The 26382-nt window shown below is 42.2% G+C and overlaps 1 protein-coding gene across 11 annotated transcripts in view; it reads right to left on the bottom strand.

Moving 5' to 3' along the window:
* Positions 1 to 26382, bottom strand: part of NAV1 (neuron navigator 1) — a 289382-nt gene that overhangs the window by 51528 nt on the left and 211472 nt on the right. For all 11 annotated transcript variants that reach the window (XM_073615982.1, XM_073615983.1, XM_073615984.1 and 8 more), the window contains 6 exons: positions 22368 to 22479; positions 10581 to 10702; positions 7923 to 8101; positions 7486 to 7648; positions 3493 to 3646; positions 1759 to 1853 (listed from right to left, as the gene is read on the bottom strand). In XM_073615982.1, the coding sequence (XP_073472083.1) occupies positions 1759 to 1853; positions 3493 to 3646; positions 7486 to 7648; positions 7923 to 8101; positions 10581 to 10702; positions 22368 to 22479 (825 nt within the window). The remainder of the gene's footprint in view (positions 1 to 1758; positions 1854 to 3492; positions 3647 to 7485; positions 7649 to 7922; positions 8102 to 10580; positions 10703 to 22367; positions 22480 to 26382) is intronic.

Genomic DNA, 26382 nt, shown 5'->3' with positions numbered 1-26382 from the left:
AGATCATTTGTGCTTATTACATACACAGGCACTGCTTCCTGATCTGCAGTGCTACACACAGTGGTTGTGCATTATTGTTCCTCTCAGGTTATGACTCAGCTGACTCCCTGAAAAAGATGCACTATTTCTGTGGTTGACATCTTTTCAAATAGCTGTTCAGCAGTAATGGATATTCTTCCTTACCACTGTTGGCCAATGCCTCTTCATCTACAGCTCTACTTTTAATACTGTAACATATAATACTATACATTTACCACAACAGGAAGTGAGAGGAAATCTCTGCAAAGTGAGGGAACCCCACTTTTAGACAGCTGTGGGGATCACAAGTTTGGTGCTGCTCATTCATTGTATGTGATGACTTCAATGTGGGAGCGCCAGAACTGGCTTTGGGGGACTGGTTGATACTGGTGGAGAAGAATCTTGCAGGAGTGAGGAATAAGGTAAGTATTCCTCTACTTTACTAAACCAGACTAAGCAGGCATTTAACCCTTTAGCTCCAGAGATGCTTAATTGTGTTTAAGTCAGGGCTCTGGCTGGGCCATTCAAGAACAGTCACAGAGTTGTTGTGAATCCACTCCTTCGTTATTTTAGCTGTCTGCTTAGGGTCATTGTCTTGTTGGAAGGTAAATCTTCGGCCCAGTCTGAGGTCCTGAGCACTCTGGAGAAGGTTTTTGTCCAGGATATCCCTGTACTTGGCCGCATTCATTTTTCCCTCCATTGCAACCAATCGTCCTGTCCCTGCAGCTGAAAAACACCCCCACAACATGATGCTGCCACCACCATGCTTCACTGTTGGGACTGTATTGGACAGGTGATGAGCAGTGCCTGGTTTTCTCCACACATACCGCTTAGAATTAAGGCCAAAAAGTTCTATCTTGGTCTCATAAGACCAGAGAATCTTATTTCTCACCATCTTGGAGTCCTTCAGGTGTTTTTTAGTAAACTCCATGCAGGCTTTCATGTGTCTTGCACTGAGGAGAGGCTTCCGTTGGGCCACTCTTGCATAAAGCCCTGACTGGTGGAGGGCTGCAGTGATGGTTGACTTTCTACAACTTTCTCCCATCTCCCGACTGCATCTCTAGAGCTCAGCCACAGTGATCTTTGGGTTCTTCTTTACCTCTCTCACCAAGGCTCTTCTCCCCCGATAGCTCAGTTTGGCCGGACGGCCAGCTCTAAGAAGGGTTCTGGTCATCCCAAACATCTTCCATTTAAGGATTATGGAGGCCACTGTGCTCTTAGGAACCTTAAGTGCAGCAGAATTTTTTTTGGAACCTTGGCCAGATCTGTGCCTTGCCACAATTCTGTCTCTGAGCTCTTCAGGCAGTTCCTTTGACCTCATGATTCTCATTTGCTCTGACATGCACTGTGAGCTGTAAGGTCTTATATAGACAGGTGTGTGGCTTTCCTAATCAAGTCCAATCAGTATAATCAAACACAGCTGGACTCAAATGAAGGTGTAGAACCATCTCAAGGATGATCAGAAGAAATGGACAGCAACTGAGTTAAATATATGAGTGTCACAGCAAAGGGTCTGAATACTTAGGACCATGTTATATTTCAGTTTTTCTTTTTTAATAAATCTGCAAAAATGTCAACAATTCTGTGTTTTTCTGTCAATATGGGGTGCTGTGTGTACATTAATGAGGAAAAAAATGGCTGCAATATAACAAAGAGTGAAAAATTTAAGGGGGTCTGAATACTTTCTGTCCCCACTGTACATATCAGAAGATTGTAATGTGAGAGACCATACAAACGTACCCCTTTAATAATATGCTGTGGCGGAACTCTTATAACAGCACGCAATGTCACTTCCCTCTGAAGAGACCCATTTATACCATCCATTGGAGAAAGATCTGAAATAGATGCACCACAATTTTATTATTAGTGTAGAATTTATTTTTGTCAGCCTACAGTCAATCCAGAGTTTTTTATGCAGAGAAGATGAAAGTGACAATAAAAGGCTTGCTTTTCATTTGATGTTTGAGTATGGAATTGTTTGTTAATGTTAGGATTAACTTGCTTCAGAGACAACCCAGTATCTATAAGCAATGCAAATGATATGAGCATTGCTTACAAAAGGTGAGTATGTATAGGTTAGTGTGATAGCAAGCATATATATGCATTTTAAAGTGCTTGTCTGACCCATTTGAAAAATGCTGCAACCATTACATTCACCACAGAAGCGGAACTGAACTTTCCACAACATATGGTACCTTGGACAATCGGCTAATATGCAACAGGCCTCTTGCACACGATACTTGAGTGTCAGCATTCTTGACGTAATTTCAAGCTTTTGTGTTACACGTATTCGTGTGTATTTTTTGCGTGTATGCACATTTACGCGCACAATACATTGCTAGGCAAAATCCATTAATAGTTATGCTCATATGCGCATATATCGATGCAAAATACTGATTGGGAATGCAGATTTTTCTATTTTGTTTTTGATTGCATTTTAGATCAGTAAAAAGAGAACGCTGTACTGAGTATTTTCAAGCTGAAGTGTGCAAGAGTCCTATATAATGTTAATAGACCAGAAATAAAGCCTAATCTGATGATGAAGCAGACACAAAAGTTGGTTAGCAAGAATCAGAGGCCATGCATGGTCCATATCTAGCCCAATGTAAAATAACCAGTGGGAATCTCAGACTATGCATCCATGGAGAAAAGGAAAGGAATAATTCACTGCACATTATTATGCCCCGTACACACGGTCGGACTTTGTTCGGACATTCCGACAACAAAATCCTAGGATTTTTTCCGACGGATGTTGGCTCAAACTTGTCTTGCATACACACGGTCACACAAAGTTGTTGGAAAATCCGATTGTTCTAAACGCGGTGACGTAAAACACGTACGTCAGGACTATAAACGGGGCAGTGGCCAATAGCTTTCATCTCTTTATTTATTCTGAGCATGCGTGGCACTTTGTCCGTCGGATTTGTGTACACACGATCGGAATTTCCGACAACGGATTTTGTTGTCGGAAAATTTTATCTCCTGCTCTCCAACTTTGTGTGTCGGAAAATCCGATGGAAAATGTCCGATGGAGCCCACACACGGTCGGAATTTCCGACAACACGCTCCGATCGGACATTTTCCATCGGAAAATCCGACCGTGTGTACGGGGCATTAGAGTAATGCAGATGACCAAAACAGGCTAAAGAAGGTGTGAGTTGTGTGGCTCATGTTACATCTCTTTTGCCTTAATAATCATTTATGGCCATTACATATTTACTATAACAAACTGTTATTATGGAGGTAAGCTAACACATTTGGTGGGGATTAAATAAACACAAGTCAAAGTTCTTTTTTTCCAACTCATCCATATCTATCTCTAACATGAATGCAGAAGCTCCATACCACTCTGTCCACTGACAAATGGGAGAATATGCTGAAAATACCCAACCTGTCAGATTGCCTTTCCAGTCTGAAAAGAAAAGTTTGGTAAAGTATTGCTGTTCTTCAAAGTTGCTGATGACATCTCCTTACCTGTATCTGACGATGGAGGAATTCCTAGAGACTGCGTGAGAGTCAAAGCTAGGGACCGCCTTGGGGATGGGCAAGATGACGGGTTACTTGCGCTTACTGAGAAGGGTGGTACTTTCAGACGATCATTTTCTGCCTTCAAAAGGTCAACTTCAAGCTAAAAAATATATAAACGTGGTAAATTTAGAAAAAAAAGTTTAAACTGTGATTTACAGTGCCTTGAAAAAGTATTCATACCCCTTGAAATTTTCCACATTTTGTCACGTTACAACCAAAAACTTAAATGCATTTTATTGGGATTTTATGTGATAGACTAACACAAAGTGGCACATAACTGTGAAGTGGATGGAAAATGATAAATGGTTTTCAAAATTTTTTACAAATAAATATCTGAAAAGCATTTGTGATCCTGTTTGCAGTTTGCGAGAAGCCATGTGGGGGACATAGCAAGCATGTGGAAGATGGTGCTCTGGTCAGATGAGGCCAAAATTAAACCTTTTGGCCTAAAAGCAAAATGCTCTGTGTGGCGGAAAACCAACACTGCACATCACCCTGAACACACCATCCCCACCGTGAAACATGGTGGTGGCAGCCTCATGTTGTGGGGATACATTTCTTCAGCAGGGACAGGGAAGCTGGTCAAAGTTGATGGAAAGATGGATGGAGCCAAATACAGGGCAATCTTATGCCCCGTACACACAGTCAGATTTTCTGACGGAAAATGTTCGATGGGAGCTTGTTGTCAGAAATTCCGACCGTGTGTAGGCTCCATTGGACATTTTCCATCGGAATTTCTGTCACACAAAATTTGAGATCTGGATCTCAAATTTTCCGACAACAAAATCCGTTGTCATAAATTCCAATCGTGTGTACACAATTCCGATGCACAAAGTTCCATGCATGCTCGGAATCAAGCAGAAGAGCCACACTGGCTATTGAACTTAATTTTTCTTGGCTCGTCGTACGTGTTGTACGTCACCGCGTTCTTGACGTTCGCAATTTCCGACAAGATTTGTGTGACCGTATGTATGCAAGTTTGAGCCAACATCCGTTGGAAAAAAAACATGGATTTTGTTGTCGAAAAATCCTATCGTGTGTACAGGGCATAAGAAGAAAACCTGTTAAGAGTCTGAAAAAGACTTAAGACTGGGGCAGTGGTTCACCATCCAGTAGGATAACGGCCCTAAACTTACAGTCAGAGCTACAATAGAATGATTTAGATCAAACCATATTTATGTGTTAGAATGGCCCAGTCAAAGTCCAGACCTAAATCCAATTGAGAATCTGTGGTAAGAATTGAAAATTGCTATTCACAGAAGCTTTCCATCCAATGTGACAGAACTTGAGCTATTTTGCAAGGAAGAATGGGCAAAAATGTCACTCTCTAGAAATGCAAAGCTGGTAGAGACATCCCCAAAAATGTTTCTAGTTGTAACATGACAAACGTGGAAAATTTCAAGGGGTGTGAATACTTTTTCATGGCACTGTAGAAATGTTATGCCACACAGTGTTACAACAAGAGGAAATCTTGGTACCATTTTTAAGGTCAGTTAACACAGGTGCTTTTTTTGAGTCTGTGTACAAATTGAGCTGGGTTTACCAAATATCAATTAGTAAAATACCGCACTTGTACATGATTGCTCAAAGGGTTTAGCGGTGTTCACTTCGCATGGGTACACTACTAAGCATATTTTCAGTATATGTAGATCAACATTCCATGGAAAAACATTGCTACCTATTATGTTTAAAACATAACACAGGAAGTTGACTATTTTGAATGGCTATGTATTTTAAAACAGCAAGGTAAAAATGACATTTCCTGATTTTCGAAACACTGTCTTTACACCTATGCCTTGTGGTGATGCGCGTAACTGCATTGCATGGTAAAGCACCATGTGCATGTCAATGCATTGCGGTATTATTCATTTTAAATGAACTGCCAAATGAATGAGCTGCCTTAAAGTGATTGTAATTGATCACCTTGTAAAACAACCCATTCAGTTTAAAATAGAAATGAAAGGCAAAACATATTTGTATAGATATAAAAAACATTATAAATACCTTTTTTCCCTTTTTTATAAGTGATCACATTCCCTCTGTTCTCAGCTGCATAAGAGCTGGGAGGAGGAGAAGCAGCAGCACACTGAGCTTCCCAGTGAATGGCTGTGCAGCGGGGGGGGTGTCAGGTCAAGTCTGATCATTTGAGGAGAGCAGGCTGAGTTCCCAGCATAGCTAGAGAACTGACCACGGTGTGTTCTCCTGCTTAGTGTGGTCAGTTTTTAATAGGAAAGCAGAGGGACTGGCAGGAACACCAGGAATTTCACATAAAGGAAGCAATACAAAGAGAACAGGATACTTTATCATACAAGTACATGGTACAGCAGGCACATGTCAGGAATATGAATTATTTGGGTAAAAAACGATTTAATGCAATGCACTAATAGGTGCCATAACATATGTTAAAGTGGTTGTAAAGGCAGAAGGTTTTTTTTTATCTTAATGCATTCTCTAATAGGGCGTACACACGGTCGGACTTTGTTCGGACATTCCGACAACAAAATCCTAGGATTTTTTCCGACGGATGTTGGCTCAAACTTGTCTTGCATACACACAGTCACACAAAGTTGTCGGAAAATCCGATCGTTCTGAACGTGGTGACGTAAAACACGTACGTCGGGACTATAAACGGGGCAGTGGCCAATAGCTTTCATCTCTTTATTTATTCTGAGCATGCGTGGCACTTTGTCCGTCGGATTTGTGTACACACGATCGGAATTTCCGACAACGGATTTTGTTGTCGGAAAATTTTATCTCCTGCTCTCCAACTTTGTGTGTCGGAAAATCCGATGGAAAATGTTCGATGGAGCCCACACACGGTCAGAATTTCCGACAACACGCTCCGATCGGACATTTTCCATCGGAAAATCCGACCGTGTGTACGGGGCATTACACTTACCTGAGGTCCCTCTCTGTCCAGCGAGTGTCTCAGCCGTCCGAGATGTTTCCTCCTGATTGGCTGAGACACAGCAGGCGCCATTGGTTGCCGCTGCTGTCAATCAAAGTCAGTTAGCCAATCAGGGTAGGGAGGGGGCGGTGCTGGGTCGGGCTTCATGTCTGAATGGACACAGGGAGCTGTGACTCGGCACGGGTGCCCCTATAGCAAGCTGCTTGCTGTGGCACTGAACAGGAGGGAGGGGCCAGGATCACAGAAGAGGGACCCAAGAAGAGGAGGATCCGGGCTGGTAAGTATGACATATTTATTATTTTTATAGGAAAAAAACTAGTCTTTACAATCACTTTAAGGATGAGCGAGGACTGAAGAGAGGTGAATCACTTTAATTAGACTCAAGCTGGCCATAGATGGAGTGATTTTCTTTCTTGCAACCACAGTCAGGGTTGATGGGGGAATCCCTCTCGCGAAGCTATTGTGTTCTTCCAGCGGGGCCGAGAGAACACACAATGATTATTGCCAGCGGCAATAATCGCATGAAAAATCTGATAAACTGGTTGTACCCAAGCAACTTGGGTACAATCAGTCTGCCCATAAATGATTAGAATCTTGGCCAGTCCCTGATAAACTGGCTGAGATTCAAACTGTCTATGGCCAGCTTGAATTACTAAAATATACCAGTTGACCTTAACATTAACCTCTTCACGTCTGCCCTATAAGAAGTTTATGATGCAGGGAGGCAGGGCGAGGCTTAAGAGTATGTGAACACAGTGCAAGCATCCACAATAACAACATACTGCAAAAAAAAAAAATCACTAATTTTAAACAAATAGCTTATTATGGAACCGACATCTGGCAATATGACATCAAATATGGTTATGTACATAGCAGCTTGTTTTCACCGTAAAGAAAAGAAGTGGTGTAACTTTTAGCAACATTTAATGCTTAGCTAAAAAAATTGTAAGAACATGATGCACTGCTATAAACAACACTTTCCACTTGTCCAGTCTTTAAAAACGAGGCCACCTACAAGCCATTTTTATTACCTGCATATTGTGCATAGTTTCCCGTAGTTGCTCCAGCTGATGAGCAGAGTTAAGTGCTTCCAAACGAATGTCAGTTAACTTCATCTCTTTTTCCCATAATTCCGAACGCAATTCTGACACTTCTCTCTTTTCTGGCTCTTCCCCTTCTTGGGTCTCAAATATGCTTTATAGAAAGAAAGAAATATTAGCTGACTCTGCATTGAATGAATAGTTGATTGCCTTCACTCAGTTTAGTTATGGCATTAACTATACAGAACTAGTAAATACAGGGACAGACGGAGTAAGCAAAATTATATTCAAAAGTTTGCTTTTTCTAGATGCTCCATAACTAGAGTACTTCCTAGATGCTACATAACTATTCAAATGGCCCCTTACAGCAATAAAAAAAAAAGACTATAATTTCTTATACATAACAAAGCCATAGGAGATATACATACACAGAAGAGGATGGTGATGAGTGTATTGAAGGAGATGGTGGACCTGGAGGTCCTTGCTGCTGTTTCGGAGAGGTTGGCGCAGATGAATCCGGAGTAGCCGTTTCCTCAATATCAGAATAAGAATTGCCTGATTTGGGTCCCTTCTTCATGTTGAATGCTTTATTAAAAGAGCTACGCAGCTGTAAAAAATAAGTTAAAGTAGAATATAAAATAATATATGTACCCATGGAGCAAAAAAAAAAAAATATTATATATATATATATATATATATATATATATATATATATATATATATATATATATATATATATATAATTGTTATCTTTAAAGTGGTTGTGAACCTCTGACATGAACAAAGCATATCCCTCTATAGTGTGTGCTTGTCTTAATCTAGAGCACTAAATGTCATTTCTCTATCTGAATAACTTCTGACAAGTTTTCCTGACATCAAGAATAAAAATGTGACAGAGGAGGGAGCTCCAACACACAGCTTGTGATTGACAGCCTCAGCCTGATCCCTTTCTGAAAGCTAAAGCTGTATAACTTTGAATGGCTGTAGAGAAGAGAATACTGCAGATAAACAGGTACAACTTATGTAGGAGCATTTGATTCATTCTTGTGTATCACCTGAGGCCAGTCACTTCACTGGGTATATGTAAGGGTTTACAACCACTTTAATTCTAATACCAGACATGGTCACGTACAAAACTATGAAAATGATTTGAAATAAAATAATTTATATGAACATAATAATGTTACAAGGATACTGCTATCAAATCAGCATACAGCTTTCATATTCCTTTAAAAACTGAATTTTACAGTATTCCTGTAATATGTATTTTCCAGCCTGTCTCAAATATAGTTACATTTACCCAAAACCTCACTAATGTCCAGAATATCTTTCTGAGAACTCAGTCTCTTAGCCAGCATACATGTACATGTACCCAACTTCTACGATCAATGTTTTTTTCTGTGAAAAGCAAAGAATGCTCTAGTTAGCCATTATCCACCAATACTGAAATGTCCAAGACTTTTAATTGCATTGATTGTATTGACTTGTATTGTATTATATTAATTGCATTGACTTTTAATCATACTGATCAATTTTCTGAATAATAATTATTAGGTGTACATTCAACTGAGAATGAAGGTGGTCTCAATTTGTGAGAAATATAAGTCTTCAACTTCCTTTAGACCCCTTTCACACTGAGGCGGTTTTCAGGCATTTTAGAGCTAGAAATAGCGCCTGTAAAGCGCCTGAAAACCGCCTCCCATTAATTTCAGTGTTACTTTTCATGCTCGGGCGGTGCTCTTGCAGGACGTTCGGAAAAGTCTTGCAAGAAGCATCTTTGGGGCAGTTTGGGAGCACTTTATTCAGCGCTCCCAAAAACGCCCTGCCCATTGAAATGAAAGGTGGTGCTTCCAAAGCGCCTAAAAAAGCGCTTCGGAAGTGCCACAACACGGGCGCTTTTAACCCCTTCTTTGGGGTTTAACCCCCCCCTACCGGTATTCCCGAGTCTGGCTCGGGGTGGATTTTCAATACCAAAAGCGATAACCCAGAGCCAGACTCGGGATTGCATCGCAGGATCCTTGTAGAGGTTACTTACCTTGTCCCCTGGATCCTGCGATGTCTCCCCTCTGTGATCTGCGAGCCGCCGTGTCTCGCTCGATTCACAGTGCCGAGCTCCGTTCCCTGCAAGCGTTGCGACGCACGGGGAAGGAGTTCGGCGCAAACATTCAAAAAGTAAAACACACAGTATAGATACAGTATACTGTAATCTTACAGATTATATTACTGTATCAAATAATTACACATCCCTTTTGTCCCTGGTGGTCTGTCCAGTGGCCTACATGCAGTTTTATATTATAAAAATTGTTTTTTCTGCCTGGAAACTGGAGATTGTCCATAGCAACCAAAACCGTCCCTTTACATCAAAAGTGGTTTTAAACCAGCTAGAAATCAGCGATAATAAATTAGGATCACTCGCAGAATTGAGCGATAGTGATTTGTGAGGAGATCCGTCATCAAACACTGAAAAGTAATGACAGCGTCAATTCTGCAACTGAGCAAATTTCAGTGTTTTTGATTTGATTACAATATTACATCATTTTTATTAGTATTATATTATTATTTGGTATAATTATTTATAGTTATTTCTTATATTATAATTTATGATTTAGTTTTTCAAACTTTATCATACCCGGGATGTCTACTAGACTCTGGTTTGAACAGATTTAAGTGAATTATTCCTAAGAATTACAGGCCTACAATATAAAACACAGAATTTCCATGCAAAATAATTGTACCGCTTTCAGCACCTAAAATCTGAAATAATCATACCGCTAGGGAGGTTAAAGCGCCCCGCTAGTGACCAAAAATCTGCTAAAACGAGCGGCACTTTAGCACTAATGCAGCAGCGGCACCGGTGTGAAAGGTGTCTTAAAAAATCAGTCCACTGAACTGTGTGTCGAATCCAACAATTTTAGTCTCTAAAACATTCATGGCAGGGGACAACAAAAAGTATCTAAAGTTAAATTACATTGATTGAAATGTATAATGTTTTGGACTCCTTTTCAACCTATGTTTTGATAACATAAGACGTGCATTATCCCAAAATGCTTTATATTCTTTATATGTTATCTCAAGAAACAGCTTACCCAACTCTTCTTCTTCTTCTTTTTGGCATCACTATCCTTGATACTTCCGGCACTGCAGAAACTGGAAATGCTATTTAGGCTGGAGATGCTATCAGAAGAATTCTGGCGCCTAATTCGCAGCTCTAGAACCACAAAATATTAACATAGAGTTATCAGCTCATGATCAGTGCAGGGTCCAGCTGCATAAACACCCCATTACAAATGAAATCAAATACATGAGAAAATGTACTTCTGCTGTGAAACATAGTGAAGGGCTTGATGAAATCATGAAATTCTGCGCCAGGCAGAAGGGACAAGGCCACTAGGAAATTCAGTAGATTTTTGCCATTTTTCAGTATTACAGGACCAATACACTATGACTGCAGATAAACTTAATCAAACACAAGTTTTAGCTTTATAACGTATTCTGTGTATTGTGAACAGAAAGTACAGGGTAACAGTGCTAACTTTATAAAAATATATAAACCTTGCAAGCTACTCTAGAGCAACCTGAGACTGCAATCAGCGTCAGGTATAAAGTAACCTGAGGTTACAACCTAGCATCAGGTGTGGTATAACAATTCCTGTGAAACAAAGTGTAAATTCACATCTGCTAAGCATTGATCATAATCTGTGAAAACATATATACAAAAAACAAAAAAATGCAGCGCTGTGTGATACTGAACCTTACAAATGCATAAATAGTGCCATAAACAATGAAAATCAATATTGCTAAAGAATGTAATTATGAATATAAAAAAATATTTTTTTGTGTAACAAGCAAGCTCACAGTGAAAAATGTAGTATTATTCTCTAATATCAAGTGTCCAAAAAAAAAAGAGAGAGATTTTTTTTCTCCCAATTTACATCAATCCACAGAGACAAAAGTGCAAATTGGGGTATTATACATATTAATGTCCAAAAGGTGACCAAGAAATCTCCCTGAGGAAGACACGTGATTAGTCATGTGTCGTCACATGTAGGGGAGGGGCCAGGACGTGGAGGAGCTTGGATACATGCTTGTTTGTACAAGCTGCTGACACATACAAGTTTGGAAGTCGTTTGGAGAGGAATCCTATGCTTAATGCTTTAATACAGGGGTCCTCAAACTACGGCCCGCCAAGGTCTTTTACCCAGCCCTCCCTGCCTTTCGGGCACTGGAGCCCCCACAACGGTCCGCCCGGAGAGATGCTTTCCCTGCGGACCCCGCTTCATAGGGGGAAACGGTACTAATTTCGGGCACTGTCCGGAGTGGGGGCGGAGACACAGAGCCTGCTCCAGCGCGGGAAAGCTTCACAAGGATTCTCCTCGCGGCTGCCTGTTCATAGCGGTAAGTTCCGCGGCGCTCCTCTCACTAATCCCCGTGCACTGGACAGGCTGGCTGCATTACTGGGCACAGATCACGCTGCATTGCTGGGCACAGATCACTCTGCATTGCTGGGCACAGATCACTCTGCATTGCTGGGCACAGATCACTCTGCATTGCTGGGCACAGATCACGCTGCATTGCTGGGCACAGATCACGCTGCATTGCTGGGCACAGAGCACGCTGCATTGCTGGGCACAGATCACTCTGCATAGCTGGGCACAGGTCAGGCTGCATAACTGGGCACAGGTCAAGCTGCATAACTGGGCACAGGTCAGGCTGCATTGCTGGGCACAGGTCAGGCTGCATAACTGGACACAGGTCAGGCTGCATAACTGGACAATGGAGAGGCTGGCTGCATTACTGGGCACAGGTCAGGCTGCATTACTGGGCACAGGTCAGGCTGCATAACTGGGAACAGGTCAGGCTGCATAACTGGACAATGGAGAGGCTGGCTGCATTACTGGGCACAGGTCAGGCTGCATAACTGGGCACAGGTCAGGCTGCATAACTGGGCACAGGTCAGGCTGCATAACTGGGCACAGGTCAGGCTGCATAACTGGACAATGGAGAGGCTGGCTGCATTACTGGGTGCAGGTCAGGCTGCATTAATGGGCGCAGGTCAGGCTGCATTACTGGACAATGGAGAGGCTGGCTGTATTACTGGGTACAGGACAGGCTGCCTTGCTGGGCACAGATCAGGCTGCATTGCTGGGCACAGATCAGGCTGCATTGCTGGGCACAGATCAGGCTGCCTTGCTGGGCACAGATCAGGCTGCCTTGTTGGGCACAGATCAGGTCTCAGGCTGCCTTGCTGGGCACTGATCAGGCTGCCTTGCTGGGCACTGATCATTCTGCCTTGCTGGGCACTGGTAATGCTGCCTTGCTGGGCACTGGTCAGGCTGCCTTGCTGGACACTGGTCAGGCTGCATTACTGGGCACTGGTCAGGCTGCATTACTGGGCACTGGTCAGGCTGCATTACTGGGCACTGGTCTGGCTGCATTACTGGGCACTGGTCAGGCTGCATTACTGGGCACAAGTCAGGCTGCATTACTGGGCACAAGTCAGGCTGCATTACTGGGCACAAGTCAGGCTGCATTACTGGGCACAAGTCGGGCTGCCTTGCTGGGCACTGGAGAGGCTGGCTGCCTTGCTGGGCACTGGAAAGGCTGGCTGCCTTGCTGGACACTGGAGAGGCTGGCTGCCTTGCTGGGCACTGGAGAGGCTGGCTGCCTTGCTGGGCACTGGAGAGGCTGGCTGCCTTGCTGGGCACTGGAGAGGCTGGCTGCCTTGCTGGGCACTGGAGAGGCTGGCTGCCTTGCTGGGCACTGGAGAGGCTGGCTGCGCTGCTGGGCACTGGAGAGGCTGGCTGCGCTGCTGGGCACTGGTCAGGCTGGCTGCGCTGCTGGGCACTGGTCAGGCTGCATTGTTGGGCACTGGTCAGGCTGCATTGTTGGGCACTGGTCAGGCTGCATTGTTGGGCACTGGTCAGGCTGCATTGCTGGGCACTGGTGAGGCTGCATTGCTGGGCACTGGTGAGGCTGCATTGCTGGGCACTGGTGAGGCTACATTGATTCGGCCCCCCAACAATCTGAGGGACAGTGGACTGGCCCCCTATTTAAAAAGTTTGAGGACCCCTGCTTTAATAGTTTGGTGCGCTGGAAGCACCTAAAATATGTGAGTACCCTGATGTTATGTTTTCTAAATAAATTTTTAAACTAGCGATAATGCACTATCCAGCCTCCCTCTTGTGATAAACTGAGGTCAACTTCTCTGGATTTTCCTATGGGTTCCTGCTGAGCCAGTTTCACTTAGAGCCCAGGAGTGGTTCAACTGCTGGACCAAACTTAAGTGTACGGTCACACTGTTGGAGGTGAGCGCATTTAAACGAGGGCGGGGGTGGGGGGAGGGCATGTGTGTGAAGTCACCCTCTTCTGATCAGGATTATCATCATTACAGTCACCTTTTGGATATTAATACCCCAATTTGCACTTGAGCTTGCTTGTTACACAAAAAATATTTTTTTAATATTCATAGTTACATTTTTTAGCAATATTGATTTTCATTGTTGGCACTATTTATGCATTTGTAAGGTTCAGTATCACACAGCGCTGCATTTTTTGTTTTTTTGTAACAGGGCTAACTTTTCCTGGCCATGGTAAAAAAAAAAAAAGCTTTTTTTTTTACTTTAAAGAAGAAGTTTGCCTTTGTAAAAAAATAATAAATGCACATAATTTCGCAGGTAAAAATTGTGCATTTATTTTTTTTTTACTAGGAGCCTGCAAAGCATTGCACCCATGATCAGCAGATTGTGGGTGCAATCCAGGATTTTTGCAGACTGTCAGTGTAAGCTGTCTGCTCGTATCTCGTACAAGTAGGCAGTTACACGCTGGCAGGAAACATTAATGAACTACCTAGAGTACTCAACAGCTCCCTGGTAGTTCACTGAGAACTACAAGCGGGCAGCCACAAAGGCTGTCAGTACTGGTAGTTCTCCCATTCACAGAACTCTGTGAATGAATGATGCGGCTGGGTGAGCAGAGCCCTGTGGGGCCACGTTATTTTTAACCCCTTTGCACTGGCGCCTCCCGGCCTTTTAAGAGTTTCAGATGCCGGGAGGCAGGATTTATGACCATGCTCCCGATGTATACAGGGCGATGTCTTTTGGCACACTGACTTATGAAGGTCGGTGCTCCCTGTGACTATGCGTGCAGCCATGTGCTGCCATCTAATGGCGTGTTACAAAACTAGTCTCAAAACGTTTTGATACCATCTTAGGATTTAGGATCTGTGACAATATTATGCCTTACTACCCCAGTGCAGTCAGGAAGATCTGAGAACACATACTTTATCTGCTCTTACTTCCTGTGGGCAAGGGACAGGCACTCTGCTATTGAGGAATGGGGAACTTTGTGGATCGCAAACAATAAATAGGGAAACAGACAGTCCCATCTCTCCTATCTTGGTCTACCACCTTCTTCAACATTTTATTTTATTAAAGTGATCGTAAAGGTTTGTTTTTAAAAACACAAAAAAAACAAACATGGTATACTTACCTTCTCTGTGCAAGGGTTTTGCACACAGTGACTCTGATCCTCCTCTTCTGGGGTCCCCTAGTGGTGTCCCTGGCTCCTCTCCGCATCGAGTGCCCCCTCGGAGGCACTCCCTTTCCTGCTGCTGCGTCCACTGAAACAGACAGCAGGACTCGGTCCCAGCTCCCGTGTCACTGGATTTGATTGACAGCAATGTGATCCAATGGCTCCTGCTGCTATCAATCTGTCCAATGAGGATCCGAGACAGCCGTTGGAGCTGCTGGGTTCTTTCTCATCGCTGGAAAGATCAGGTTCAGGTAAGTAAAAGGGGGGTTGCTGTACTACAGAAGGTTTTTCACCTTTAATGCATAGAATGCATTAAGGTGAAAAACCTCAAGGGTTTACAACCCCTTCAAACCTTTTTATTAAACGCTTTGTCTGGGGGTGGCACACTGAAGTGTACAAGTGCTTAAAAAGGAACTGCAGTCTGCTCACATAATTTGTAATAAAAACATCTTTGCCATTCTGAAGCTTCCCTCCAACCACTTTGCATATTATTGTATATATACTGTGATTTTGTACTTGACAAATATTCTGCAGAAATCTCCCTCCACTGAGTCTGGCTGCAACCATTTTAACTGTGGGCAGCTGAATCTGCTGCCTGTTCACTTCCTGGATTTACACAGAAACATGGAGGCACACCTCCAGCTCTGCAGCTCTCATTGGCCCTCTTATGACTCATCTCCCATCCTTCCTGGCAAACTCTCAGGAGAGTGAAAGAGAGCTGTGCATGATGTCATAAGACTAGGCTTTTTGCCAGACAAGAAACAGGAAGTGGGCTGTATAAGATATTTACTGGCAGAAAAAAAATGTTTTACTATCCAAAGTTAAAACAACAAGGGCAGAGGATTTAATAGATGGAAAGATGAGTCGCTTGGTCTGTCAGAGATTCCTTTTGGGAACCTTGTGTACAGCTTTTGGAAAAGGTATTTCTTAAAGAAACAGCCTGGAGGTTAAGGTGCAGCATAATCCATCATAACAAAGATGTATTGGTGCCTCCTAGGTAACACACAAAACACAACACAAGGACCTTGAGAGTATATATGGTGTCCTAATAAACAACCCAGGTGAGGGTGCTGATGTTTTTATAAACGTCTTGACTGTGAGTGACAATTATGGACTAATTCCAATGCCACACATAATGCTCAACTACATACCCAAGCAATAAACACTCTTGTTTTGGTATTGAATTAATGTGTGGACCTTTTTTTAACCTCTTATTGACTCAAAGTGGATTTTATATAAGATTGGCATCCAGGCACATTAATTCAACACCAAAACAACAGTGTTTATTGCTTCAGCATGTAGTTGAGTATTATGTGTGGCGCTGGAATTAGTCCATATTTGGACATTCACAGCCAAGAAATGTATAAAGCCATCAGCACTATTATCTGGGTTGTTTATTAGGACACCATACTATATATACTCTCAAGGTCTTTGCACTGTGTCTTGCGTGTTACCTTTTTACTTCTTCTATCCTCAAGTGGATTTCTACCACAGCAGGACTACTGGGACTACTTTAGTCACCACTAGCCAATAAGGTTTGGCACCTTGGTATATTGTTTGTGTTGTTTTTTACTGGTGTCTCCTAACTGACTTAACCACCAACCCTACAATGTCCATTTCTTACCAAAAGACCCAAATCGTGATTAAGGATACTAGCGATTAAGGATACTGTCTCTGGCAATGAGCCATTCAGATGTGGCACTGGGTAAGTCACACAATATTATCTCACATATGAATGTATGGCAGTGGGGTACTTCTTATGCCGCGTACACACAAGCGGTTTTGCCGTCGGAATAAACTCTGAAGGTTTCTCCGGCGGAATTCCGCTCAAGCTATCTTGCATACACACGGTCACACCAAAGTCCGACCATCAAAAACGCAGGACGTACAACACGTACGACGGGACTAGAAAAAGGAAGTGTAATAGCCAGTGCGCTTCTGCTAATCTCGTCGGAACAGCATACAGACGAGTGGTTTTTCCAATAGTAAATTAATTCCATCGGAAAAATATAGAACATGTTCTCTATCTAAGTCCGTATGAATTTTCGACGGAAAAAGTCCGATGGGGCATATACACGGTTGGAATATACGATGAAAAGCTCCCATCTGACTTTTTCTGATGGAAATTCCGCTCGTGTGTACACGGCATTACAGTCACTGTGTACACATAAAACCCCTAAGTAGCATTGGGTCAAATGTTTATGGTCCATGAAAAGGTATCTACCATAATAACTAGGCTTTCGTAGTCCAGGAGGGCATGTAGACTTTCTCCACATATTTTGACCACACAATTCAGTATGTTCAGATTTATGACCAAACCTGGGTGGATAAACATGGACATATCCATAGTGGTGTCACATTTTGCAGCATATTCACATTTTGCAGCATATTGTCCGTGCTCATCTCATCACAGCATTGTACCTGCCTCTAGTCATTCCCAGCGTTAGGCTTCTCTGTACAAAGACCACTCAGTGGTTTTCAGAGACTTATTTCACACATTTCAAGGTCCTTATCACTGCAAATCAGTTTATGATTACTGAAGTAAAAGGCAGCTTTCACTGCACAGGTGCAGAGCTGACATAGAGGACCTCAGAGCCCAAATACTGTTTTCATTAGATCCACCAGTTGGTCTGTCGACTTTGGGCCAGCCTGGCTCACCCACACCCTCAGGGTTGATGCCTGAAAATGATCTATTGTGACCTGCACAATTTGGGTCATGGTGAAACGTTCTAATTCCAGCTACTTCTTTGTAAGATGAATATGTTCCTGCAGGGTATGCATTAAACACATACACAAGCCCCAGGCGTGAGAGGATTTTCGCTTTCAATTTCTTATTGTCTTCAGCCTTCTCTAGGACTAGGTCCAAGTAGGCTTTTTGGGGTTCCCTAGAAAGGAAAGCGGTCAGCAGTTCTGCCAACTGCTCTTTGGTTTAGGGCTCACATTCAACTGTTCTTTTGTGGACAGAAGGACTCTATGTCATCCATTGGTGTCATTTTATGTAAGTAGTGGCTGACTCTTATTGCATCAGCATTACCTTGAGTGACAACAGAGAAGGCCACCTGATTTAGTGTCTATCGGCCCCTCTCTGCTGCCTGAGCCAGAGCTGCAACCTGAGCCTCTCACTACCTCACTACTAACCCCCTGTCTACTGATAATTAGCCAATAAACTAATCTACCTGATTACCGCAAAAGTCTGGGTGACACATACACAGACCATGACCTTGACCATGCAAGTTGTCTGTTACAGTATCCATAGCAGATGGAACTTTCTTAATAACTCAGACTTTAGGCTCAGGAAATAAAGGGACTGGGCAATATTTGGCACAACCTTGGCTTGTGATGTGACTAATTTGAGTATTGTATACTGGGCAACCGACTTAAAACACTGGACAACACATTTTTTCAAAAGTTTTGCTTCCTGAAAAACTTTTGGGGATTATGAGAGACACCTTCAAACTGAACACAACTTTAATTTCAGAATGATGTAGGAATCTTGAAAAATACAAAATTAACACTTAATGACTATTATGTTCTTAATCACATAATGCTTCCGACACACTGCATGAGTTCAACAGGGCTCAAAGTGTTTTCTTGCTGATTTTCTCTTGTACTTTCTTTTGTACGGTCTGGTGCATCTTGCTGCAGTGTCTAACAATATTCAGCCAGCATTGATGGACTCCAGTTGCCCTAATACTCTTTTTCCATTGTGGCACTGCCCTGGTGAAATCTTTCACCTCGTTTGTCACTGACTGCACCTAGGGTTTGGAGGAAGAAGTCCAGATGCGAATGAAAAAATTAATCTTCAGTTACATGTTGCACTTCATTGTCTGGCATGCTAAAAGAAGTTTGTCAACCTGCTGAATGTAGTTTGGTGCTCTGTAGTTGCCAAGAACATTCTCACATTCTCAACAATGTCCTTGAATGCTTTCCAGGTAATTTTCTCTGGCCCTACTAAATGATCTTCAAACCGTTTTTCATTGATGATGTATCTGATCTGTGGACCAACAAAAATGCCTTCCTTAAGGTGGTTGTAAACCTCAGACATGACACAAGAACAAAGCATATCCCTCTATAATGTGTACTTGTCTCAGTCCAGAGCACTAAGTGTCATTTCTGTCTGCTGCTTCGTTCCTCTGCTATCAGCATGCATCACATGACAAACATGACAAGTTTTCCTGACACCAAGAGAAAAAAGGTGACAGGGGAGGGAGCTCCAGCTGATTGACAGACTCAGCTCTCTTCCTGTGTGCTCGAGCAGTTTTGCACATCTAGAGAGTGAAATTTTTGCCCCTCACTCCCTGAAGAGCCATTCACGGTGAAACATATGTTGGAGCAGAGGATCTGTCATTTCCGGGTCCATATTTGATACCCCACACCAGGATTTGCACCTTCGGAGTGAGACGTGGAATGCAGCTGATCACATTTACACCTAGTGCCATGTGATAGTGCAACTGCTATCATTGCTGCTGTTTTTACTATATAAAAAATTACTACACTATGAGACTTTCATCAGTGTCTCCTGTGGAGTCATTTTTTACATTCTAGCTCCTTTCTGAGTGGCCATTGGAGTGGATTCATGCCATTAGTGGAACCAATCTGGTGTTCCCAAAGTGTTTCTTGACCATCCTGTAAAAAGGGATCAAATAACTCTAGTGAGTGGCCATCTTCATACTAAGCACTCGTGGTGGAAGATCTAAAAGTTTTATCTCAGAGTATTCCGTTTTGGTGTTGGGATTTATTCACTTATGGACTTTATGCTTGCTTATTTTCTCAATAATGTGCTTATTTGAGTTTGATGCAGCGTTTTTCTTTGTGACAGTTTTTTTATATGAACATCTCCAGCTGATTGACAGACTCAGCTCTCTTCCTGTGTGCTCGAGCAGTTTTGCACATCTAGAGAGTGAAATTGTTGCCCATTCTTCTTTGCAAAATAGCACAAGCTCTGTCAGATTGGACGGAGAGCGTCTGCGAACAGCAATTTTCAAGTCTTGCCACAGATACTCAATTGGCTTTAGGTCTGGACTTTGACTGGGCCGTTCTAACAAATGAATATGCTTGGATCTAAAACATTCCACTGTAGCTCTGGCTGTATGTTTAGGGTCGTTGTCCTGCTGGAAGGTGAATCTCCACCCCAGTCTCAAGTCTTTTGCAGACTCTAACAGGTTTTCTTCTAAGCTTCCCTGTCCCTGCTAAAAAAGAAGCATCCCCACAACATGATGCTGCCACCACTATGTTTCATGATGGGAATGGTGTGTTTAGGGTGATGGGCAGTGTTAGTTTCCGCTACACATAGCCTTTTGCTTTTAGGCCAAAAAGTTCAATTTTGGTCTCATCTGACAAGAGCACCTTCTTCCACATGTTTGCTATGTCCCCCACATGGCTTCTCGCAAACTGCAAACGAGACTTCTTATGGCTGTCTTTCAAATGGCTTTCTTCTTGCCACTCTTCCATAAAGGCCAGATTTGTGGAGTGAAGGACTAATAGTTTAATAGATTCTCCCACCTGAGCTGTGGATCTCTGCAGCTCCTCCAGAGTTACCATGGGCCTCCTGGCTGCTTCTACTAATACTCTCCTTGCCCAGTCTGTCAGTTTAGGTGGATGGCCATGTCTTGGTAGGTTTGCAGTTGTGCCATACTCTTTCCAATTTTGGATGATGGATTGAACAGTGCTCCGTAAGATATTCAAAGCTTAAGATATTTTTTTATAACCTAACCCTGCTTTAAGATTCTCCCCAACTTTATTCCTGACCTATCTGGTGTGTTCCTTTGCCTTCATGATGCTGTTTGTTAACTATGGTTCTCTAACAAACCTCTGAGGGCTTCACAGAGCAGCTGTATTAATACTGAGATTAAATTACACATAGGTGGACTTTATTCACTAATTAGGTAACTTCTGAAGGCAATTGATTCCACTAGATTTTAGTGAGGGGTATCAGAGTAAAGGGGGCTGAATACAAATGCACGCCACACTTTTCTGATATTTGTTTGTAAAAAAAAATTGAAAACCATTTATAATTTTCCTTCTACTTCACAATTATGTGCCACTTTGTGTTGGTCTACCATCCATCCACCATTCATATCAATGTGTTGGTCTACCATCCATCCACCATTCATATTCAGTTCACTCCAGCAGTTGCATTGTAGCGCAGCGGCTGGTGTACAGCTCGATCTGGCTGAGATCAGTGCAGTGATGATGCGCTGAGCTTGGCGGATGACACAGCTTTATTTTTTTTAACAAACTTTATTGAAATGTCACACAGATTCATAAAGTTCAATCACCAGCCACGCAGTTCGAGGCAGTGGAGTGCCTCGCACTGTGCTGATAAGAAGTACTGCATGCAGTACTTTTTTTAATAGCACCATGCCGGAACACCACTGTAACACAGTGGGACAGTGCTAAAATAACCGCCCATTGCAGTCCCACCGCGAGGAGTGTCAACATAACCTTATAGCCTTTTTAGGCAGCATCCAGGCAGCCTAAGCATGCCTAGGCATGCCCAAACTGTGCCAGTTCCAGAAATGTTTTTCAATATTCCCTGGGTGCATGCCTGGATATGCATGAGCTACACAAGTATCTTTTAACAGAAGTGACAATTAGTAAACCTAAAATACAAGAAAGTGCAAAAGCAGATTTCTACAAAATGGTACTTTAGAGGTTAAATTACAGGTTATTTTTGTGATTAACCAAAATCGATAAGATACTCCAAAAAGTGTTCAGAAATCTAAATCTTTGTTGTCTAGCAAAATTAGCAATTTAGCGGTCCTTCCAGCATATAAAAAAAGAACTCTATCAGTAATAATATAATCATACTACTTTTTACAATAAAACAGGAAACAAAGCATTGGCCGTGCATTTGTTTTGAAAGTATTTCAACACGTTAAGTGTCCTTACTTGCATCCTCAAATTGGGTACACAGTGCTTCATCTCTACTGTAACACACTGTTTTCTAAGATGTACTGAATTTGCAAGCTGTTTTGTATTTAGTGTACTTGGTGTTTTTATGCAAAAAACGTAAACATATTTAAAAAAAATATAGATGCACAATAGAACACTTAATTGTAACTACCATATAACAAGTTACACAAACAAAGATCACAGTCAGTTCAAAGTCAATATTAGCACTTGGCCTGGTGGTATGTAAAGTAATGGAAGGGTTTTTTTTTTTAAATCTGTTTATAATATAAAAAATAATGATAAATGGTAACCATATACACTATCTCAGGTAAAAGCAATAAAACAAATCAAAATATATCACACAGTACTCACAAAAGTCATGTTAAATTGTCATTATACAGTTTTTAGCAGGCTAGCAATAATAACATTAACAGAAAGTTCCAGCATACCCCGTGGTGCATGATCTTGAGGGTTAAGTGCCCCGTGGATGACAGCCTGTGCCTCAGAGTTCTTGGATTTTAGTGATTCAATTGTTTCTTTCAATTCTACAAGCTCCGAGTCCTAAAATTAGGAAATCACAAGGATGAAAAAAATTAAAAATATATTTGGCTTTCTATTCTGCTTAACACAATTGAAACTACCCTTATACTTTGAGCTTGTGTATATATTTGGAAACTTAACATAACTGTACTGATGGTACCTAAGATGCCTGAGTGTATTTTCAGATATCCGCTTTAGCACCCCAGGCTTCCAAAAAAACAGTTAAAGGGGTTGTAAACCCTCGTTTGTTTTTTTTAACAAACATGTTTTTTGAGGTTGAATGTTTGGTTTGATTTTGTGTATCTTCATTCCCATTTCTTAAGGACTGCCTTTTGTTTGACGCACTGATTTAGCTTTCTCTTTATTTTATTTGTTCCATATGTTTCTTTATTGGATATATTTGTGTATATGCTGTACTGCGAGCCAGTCACTCTGTGTATTTTTTCTTTAATTTGATTGACATACTATGTACAGTATCTCACAAAAGTGAGTGCACCCCTCACTTGTAAATATTTAATTATATCTTTTCATGTGACAACACTGAAGAAATGACACTTTGCTACAATGTAAAGTAGTGAGTGTACAGCTTGTATAACAGTGTAAATTTGCTGTCCCCTCAAAATAACTCAACACACAGCCATTAATGTCTAAACCGCTGGCAACAAAAGTGAGTACACTCCTAAGTGAAAATGTCCAAATTGGGCCCAATTAGCCACTTTCCCTCCCCGGTGTCATGTGACTCGTTCGTGCTACAAGGTCTCAGGTGTGAATGGGGAGCAGGTGTATTAAATTTGGTGTTATTGCTCTCACGCTCCCATACTGGTCACTGGAAGTTCATCATGGCACCTCATGGCAAAGAACTCTGATGATCTGGAAAAAATAATTGTTGCTCTACATAAAGATGGCCTAGGCTATATAATTGCCAAGACCCTGAAACTGAGCTGCAGCACTGTGGCCAAGACCATACAGCGGTTTAACAGGACAGATCAAATATGTACGCTGCGCTATCAAAAATATAAGCATAAAATGCGAATGGGTAAAGTACTGTGGAATAATGGATATCCACTATAAAGTGATATTAGTGCAATGCATAAAAGGCATATACAAACATATCATGTGATAAATAGAACTGTTTAAGTAAAGGGGGCAATATTGATTGCCCCCTGAGGAAGATACGGAAACCCCTTGTATCGACACGCGTTGGGGAGGGGTACAGGACGGTACATTTGGCAGAGGATCTGCCAGGAACGATCAGCACACCATCCTGTTATTGGCCGTATTTTCCCACCCATTTATGTTTGATATAAAGTGGCGCACTGACGTGCCTGGCTATTGTGAGTACCCTGTGTGGGATTTTTTACTGTGTTTCATTAAATTGTTTAAACATACTATACCATGAAGTCCTCCTTTCTCTATTGATATACCAAGGCATAGTGGTGACCGGTGGGATTCCGGACATACTGCTGAACCCAGAAGTGGTTCTAATGCGTGTATTGACCGAGCTTAACAGCAAGGTTGCACGCTCTAAGGTGAGCATTCAATACCTAGGGGGGAGCACCTGAGTGAAAACACAGCATCTTGCTATTGAATCACCTACACAGCATTTACTGAATCGCATGGATTTTGGAGCACTTATGGATTGACATAGTTTGAATTTTGCACAGCACACAGAAGCACTTCCATTTCTTTTCTTTTTTTTTTTTGAGTTTTTTGGATCAATTGTTATTCACAATCCTGTGGACTGCTATGTTTTAAACATACAGATATTTTTTTACATGAATGCACACTGTCACTTTACTTAAACGGTTTTATTTATCACATGATATGTTTGTATATGCCTTTTATGCATTCACTAATATCAGTTTATAGTGGATATTCATTATTCCACAGTATTTTACCCACTAGCATTTTATGCTTATATTTTTGATAGCGCAGCGTACACATTTGATTTGTTTATTCTTTGATGCTGTATGAGACATGTTTAACGCTTGCGGCTGATTTAAAGAGTAATTATTGGTCATATATTTCAATTATAGTTAGTGGAGGCTCACAGGACGTTGTATATTTTATTGTGTTGTGGTTTAACAGGACAGATTCCACTCAGAACAGGCCTCGCCATGGTTGACCAAAGGAGTTGAGTGCACGTGCTCAGCGTCATATCCAGAGGTTGTCTTTGGGAAATAGACATGAGTGCTAACAGCATTGCTGCAGAGGTTGAAGGGGTGGAGGGTCAGCCTGTCAGTGCTCAGACCATACACCGCACACTACATCAAATTGGTCTGCATAGCTCTCGTCCCAGAAGGAAGCCTCTTCTAAAGATAATGCACAAGAAAACCCACAAACAGTTTGCTGGATGAGCAGACTAAGGACATGGATTACTGGAACCATGTCCTGTGGTCTAATGAGACCAAGATAAACTTATTTGGTTCAGATGGTGTCAAGCGTGTGTGACGGCAACCGGGTGAGAAGTACAAAGACAAGTGTGTCTTGCCTACAGTCAAGCATGGTGGTGGGAGTGTCTTGGTCTGGGACTGCATGAGTGCTGCCAGCACTGGGGAGCTATAGTTCATTGAGGGAACCATGAATGCCAACATGTACTGTGACATACAAAGCATGATCCCCTCCCTTCGGAGACTGGGCCGCAGGGCGGTATTCCAACATGATAACGACCCCAAACACACCTCCAAGACGATCACTGCCTTGCTAAAGAAGCTGAGGGTTAAGGCAATGGACTGGCCAAGCATGTCTCCAGACCTTAACACTATTGAGCATCTGTGGGGTCTCTAACATCCACCAGCTCAGTGATGTCGTCATTGAGGTATGGAAGAGGACTCCAGTGGCAACCTGTGAAGCTCTGGTGAACTCCTTGCCCAAGAGGGTTAAGGGAGTGCTGGAAAATAATGGTGGCCACACAAAGAACTGACACTTCGGGCCCAATTTGGACATTTTCACTTGGGGTGTACTTACTTTTGTTGCCAGTGGTTTAGACATGAATGGCTGCGTGTTGAGTTATTTTGAGGGGATAGCAAATTTACACTGTTATACAAGCTGTACACTTACTACTTTACATTGTAGCAAAGTGTCATTTCTTCAGTGTTGTCACATGAAAAGATATAATAAAATATTTACAAAAATGTGAGGGGGTGTACTCACTTTTGTGAGATACTGTATGTGTAATGTGATGCCTGTCAATAAAGTTCTTTTGTTAAATAAAACTTAACCCAGCCACGAATCTGACCGCAATTTGAAAGCGCCGATGTGTGAGTTACAAAATCGTGGAACTCGCATTTGAGATGCCATTCATTTGAATCACACCTCAAATCAGGATGCGGGTCTGGCTCGACTGTTGCGCCATAAATCGCGCTGCAATAATTGAATGGCATCTCAAATGCGTGTCCCGCAATTTGTCATTCACACATCGGAGCTTTCAAATCGCGGGCAGATTTGCGGCAAATCTGCCTGCGATTCAAAACACTGAAATGTGAATGCAGCCTTAAGGATTAAAGATTATAAAGATACTTTGCAGAAGACTGAATGCAGGTGGTTCAACCCTCAGGATCATTTAAATACAATATATTTAAAGTGGATGTAAACCCACTCTCATCCTTTCTTAATTACTTCCATAGTGCTGATCTATAAGGATATACATGCCTTCTGCATGTATCCTTACCTGTCAAATATCTCCCCTTTAGCTGTTTAGAGCCCTGCAATACTTCGGATTCTGTGGGCAGGTCTGTTGTCCAGGGCTCGGTGGGCGGAGTTGTGATATCAGTAGACTCCCCGCCCACCTCTACACTCCCCTTGGCCAGACATCTATATTTCTAACACTGAACTTCTGCTGGTCTCGTGGATTATGCCTCATGATCATTAACGTTCAGTCAAAACCCAGCAAAGTCATCACATGACTTCAGCATGCCCAATCAT

This window comes from Aquarana catesbeiana, linkage group LG02 (assembly GCF_042186555.1).
Source record: "Aquarana catesbeiana isolate 2022-GZ linkage group LG02, ASM4218655v1, whole genome shotgun sequence".
Taxonomy (NCBI): domain Eukaryota; kingdom Metazoa; phylum Chordata; class Amphibia; order Anura; family Ranidae; genus Aquarana; species Aquarana catesbeiana.
Note: the sequence above shows the minus strand (reverse complement) of the source record. Positions and strands in the feature narration are given on the sequence as shown.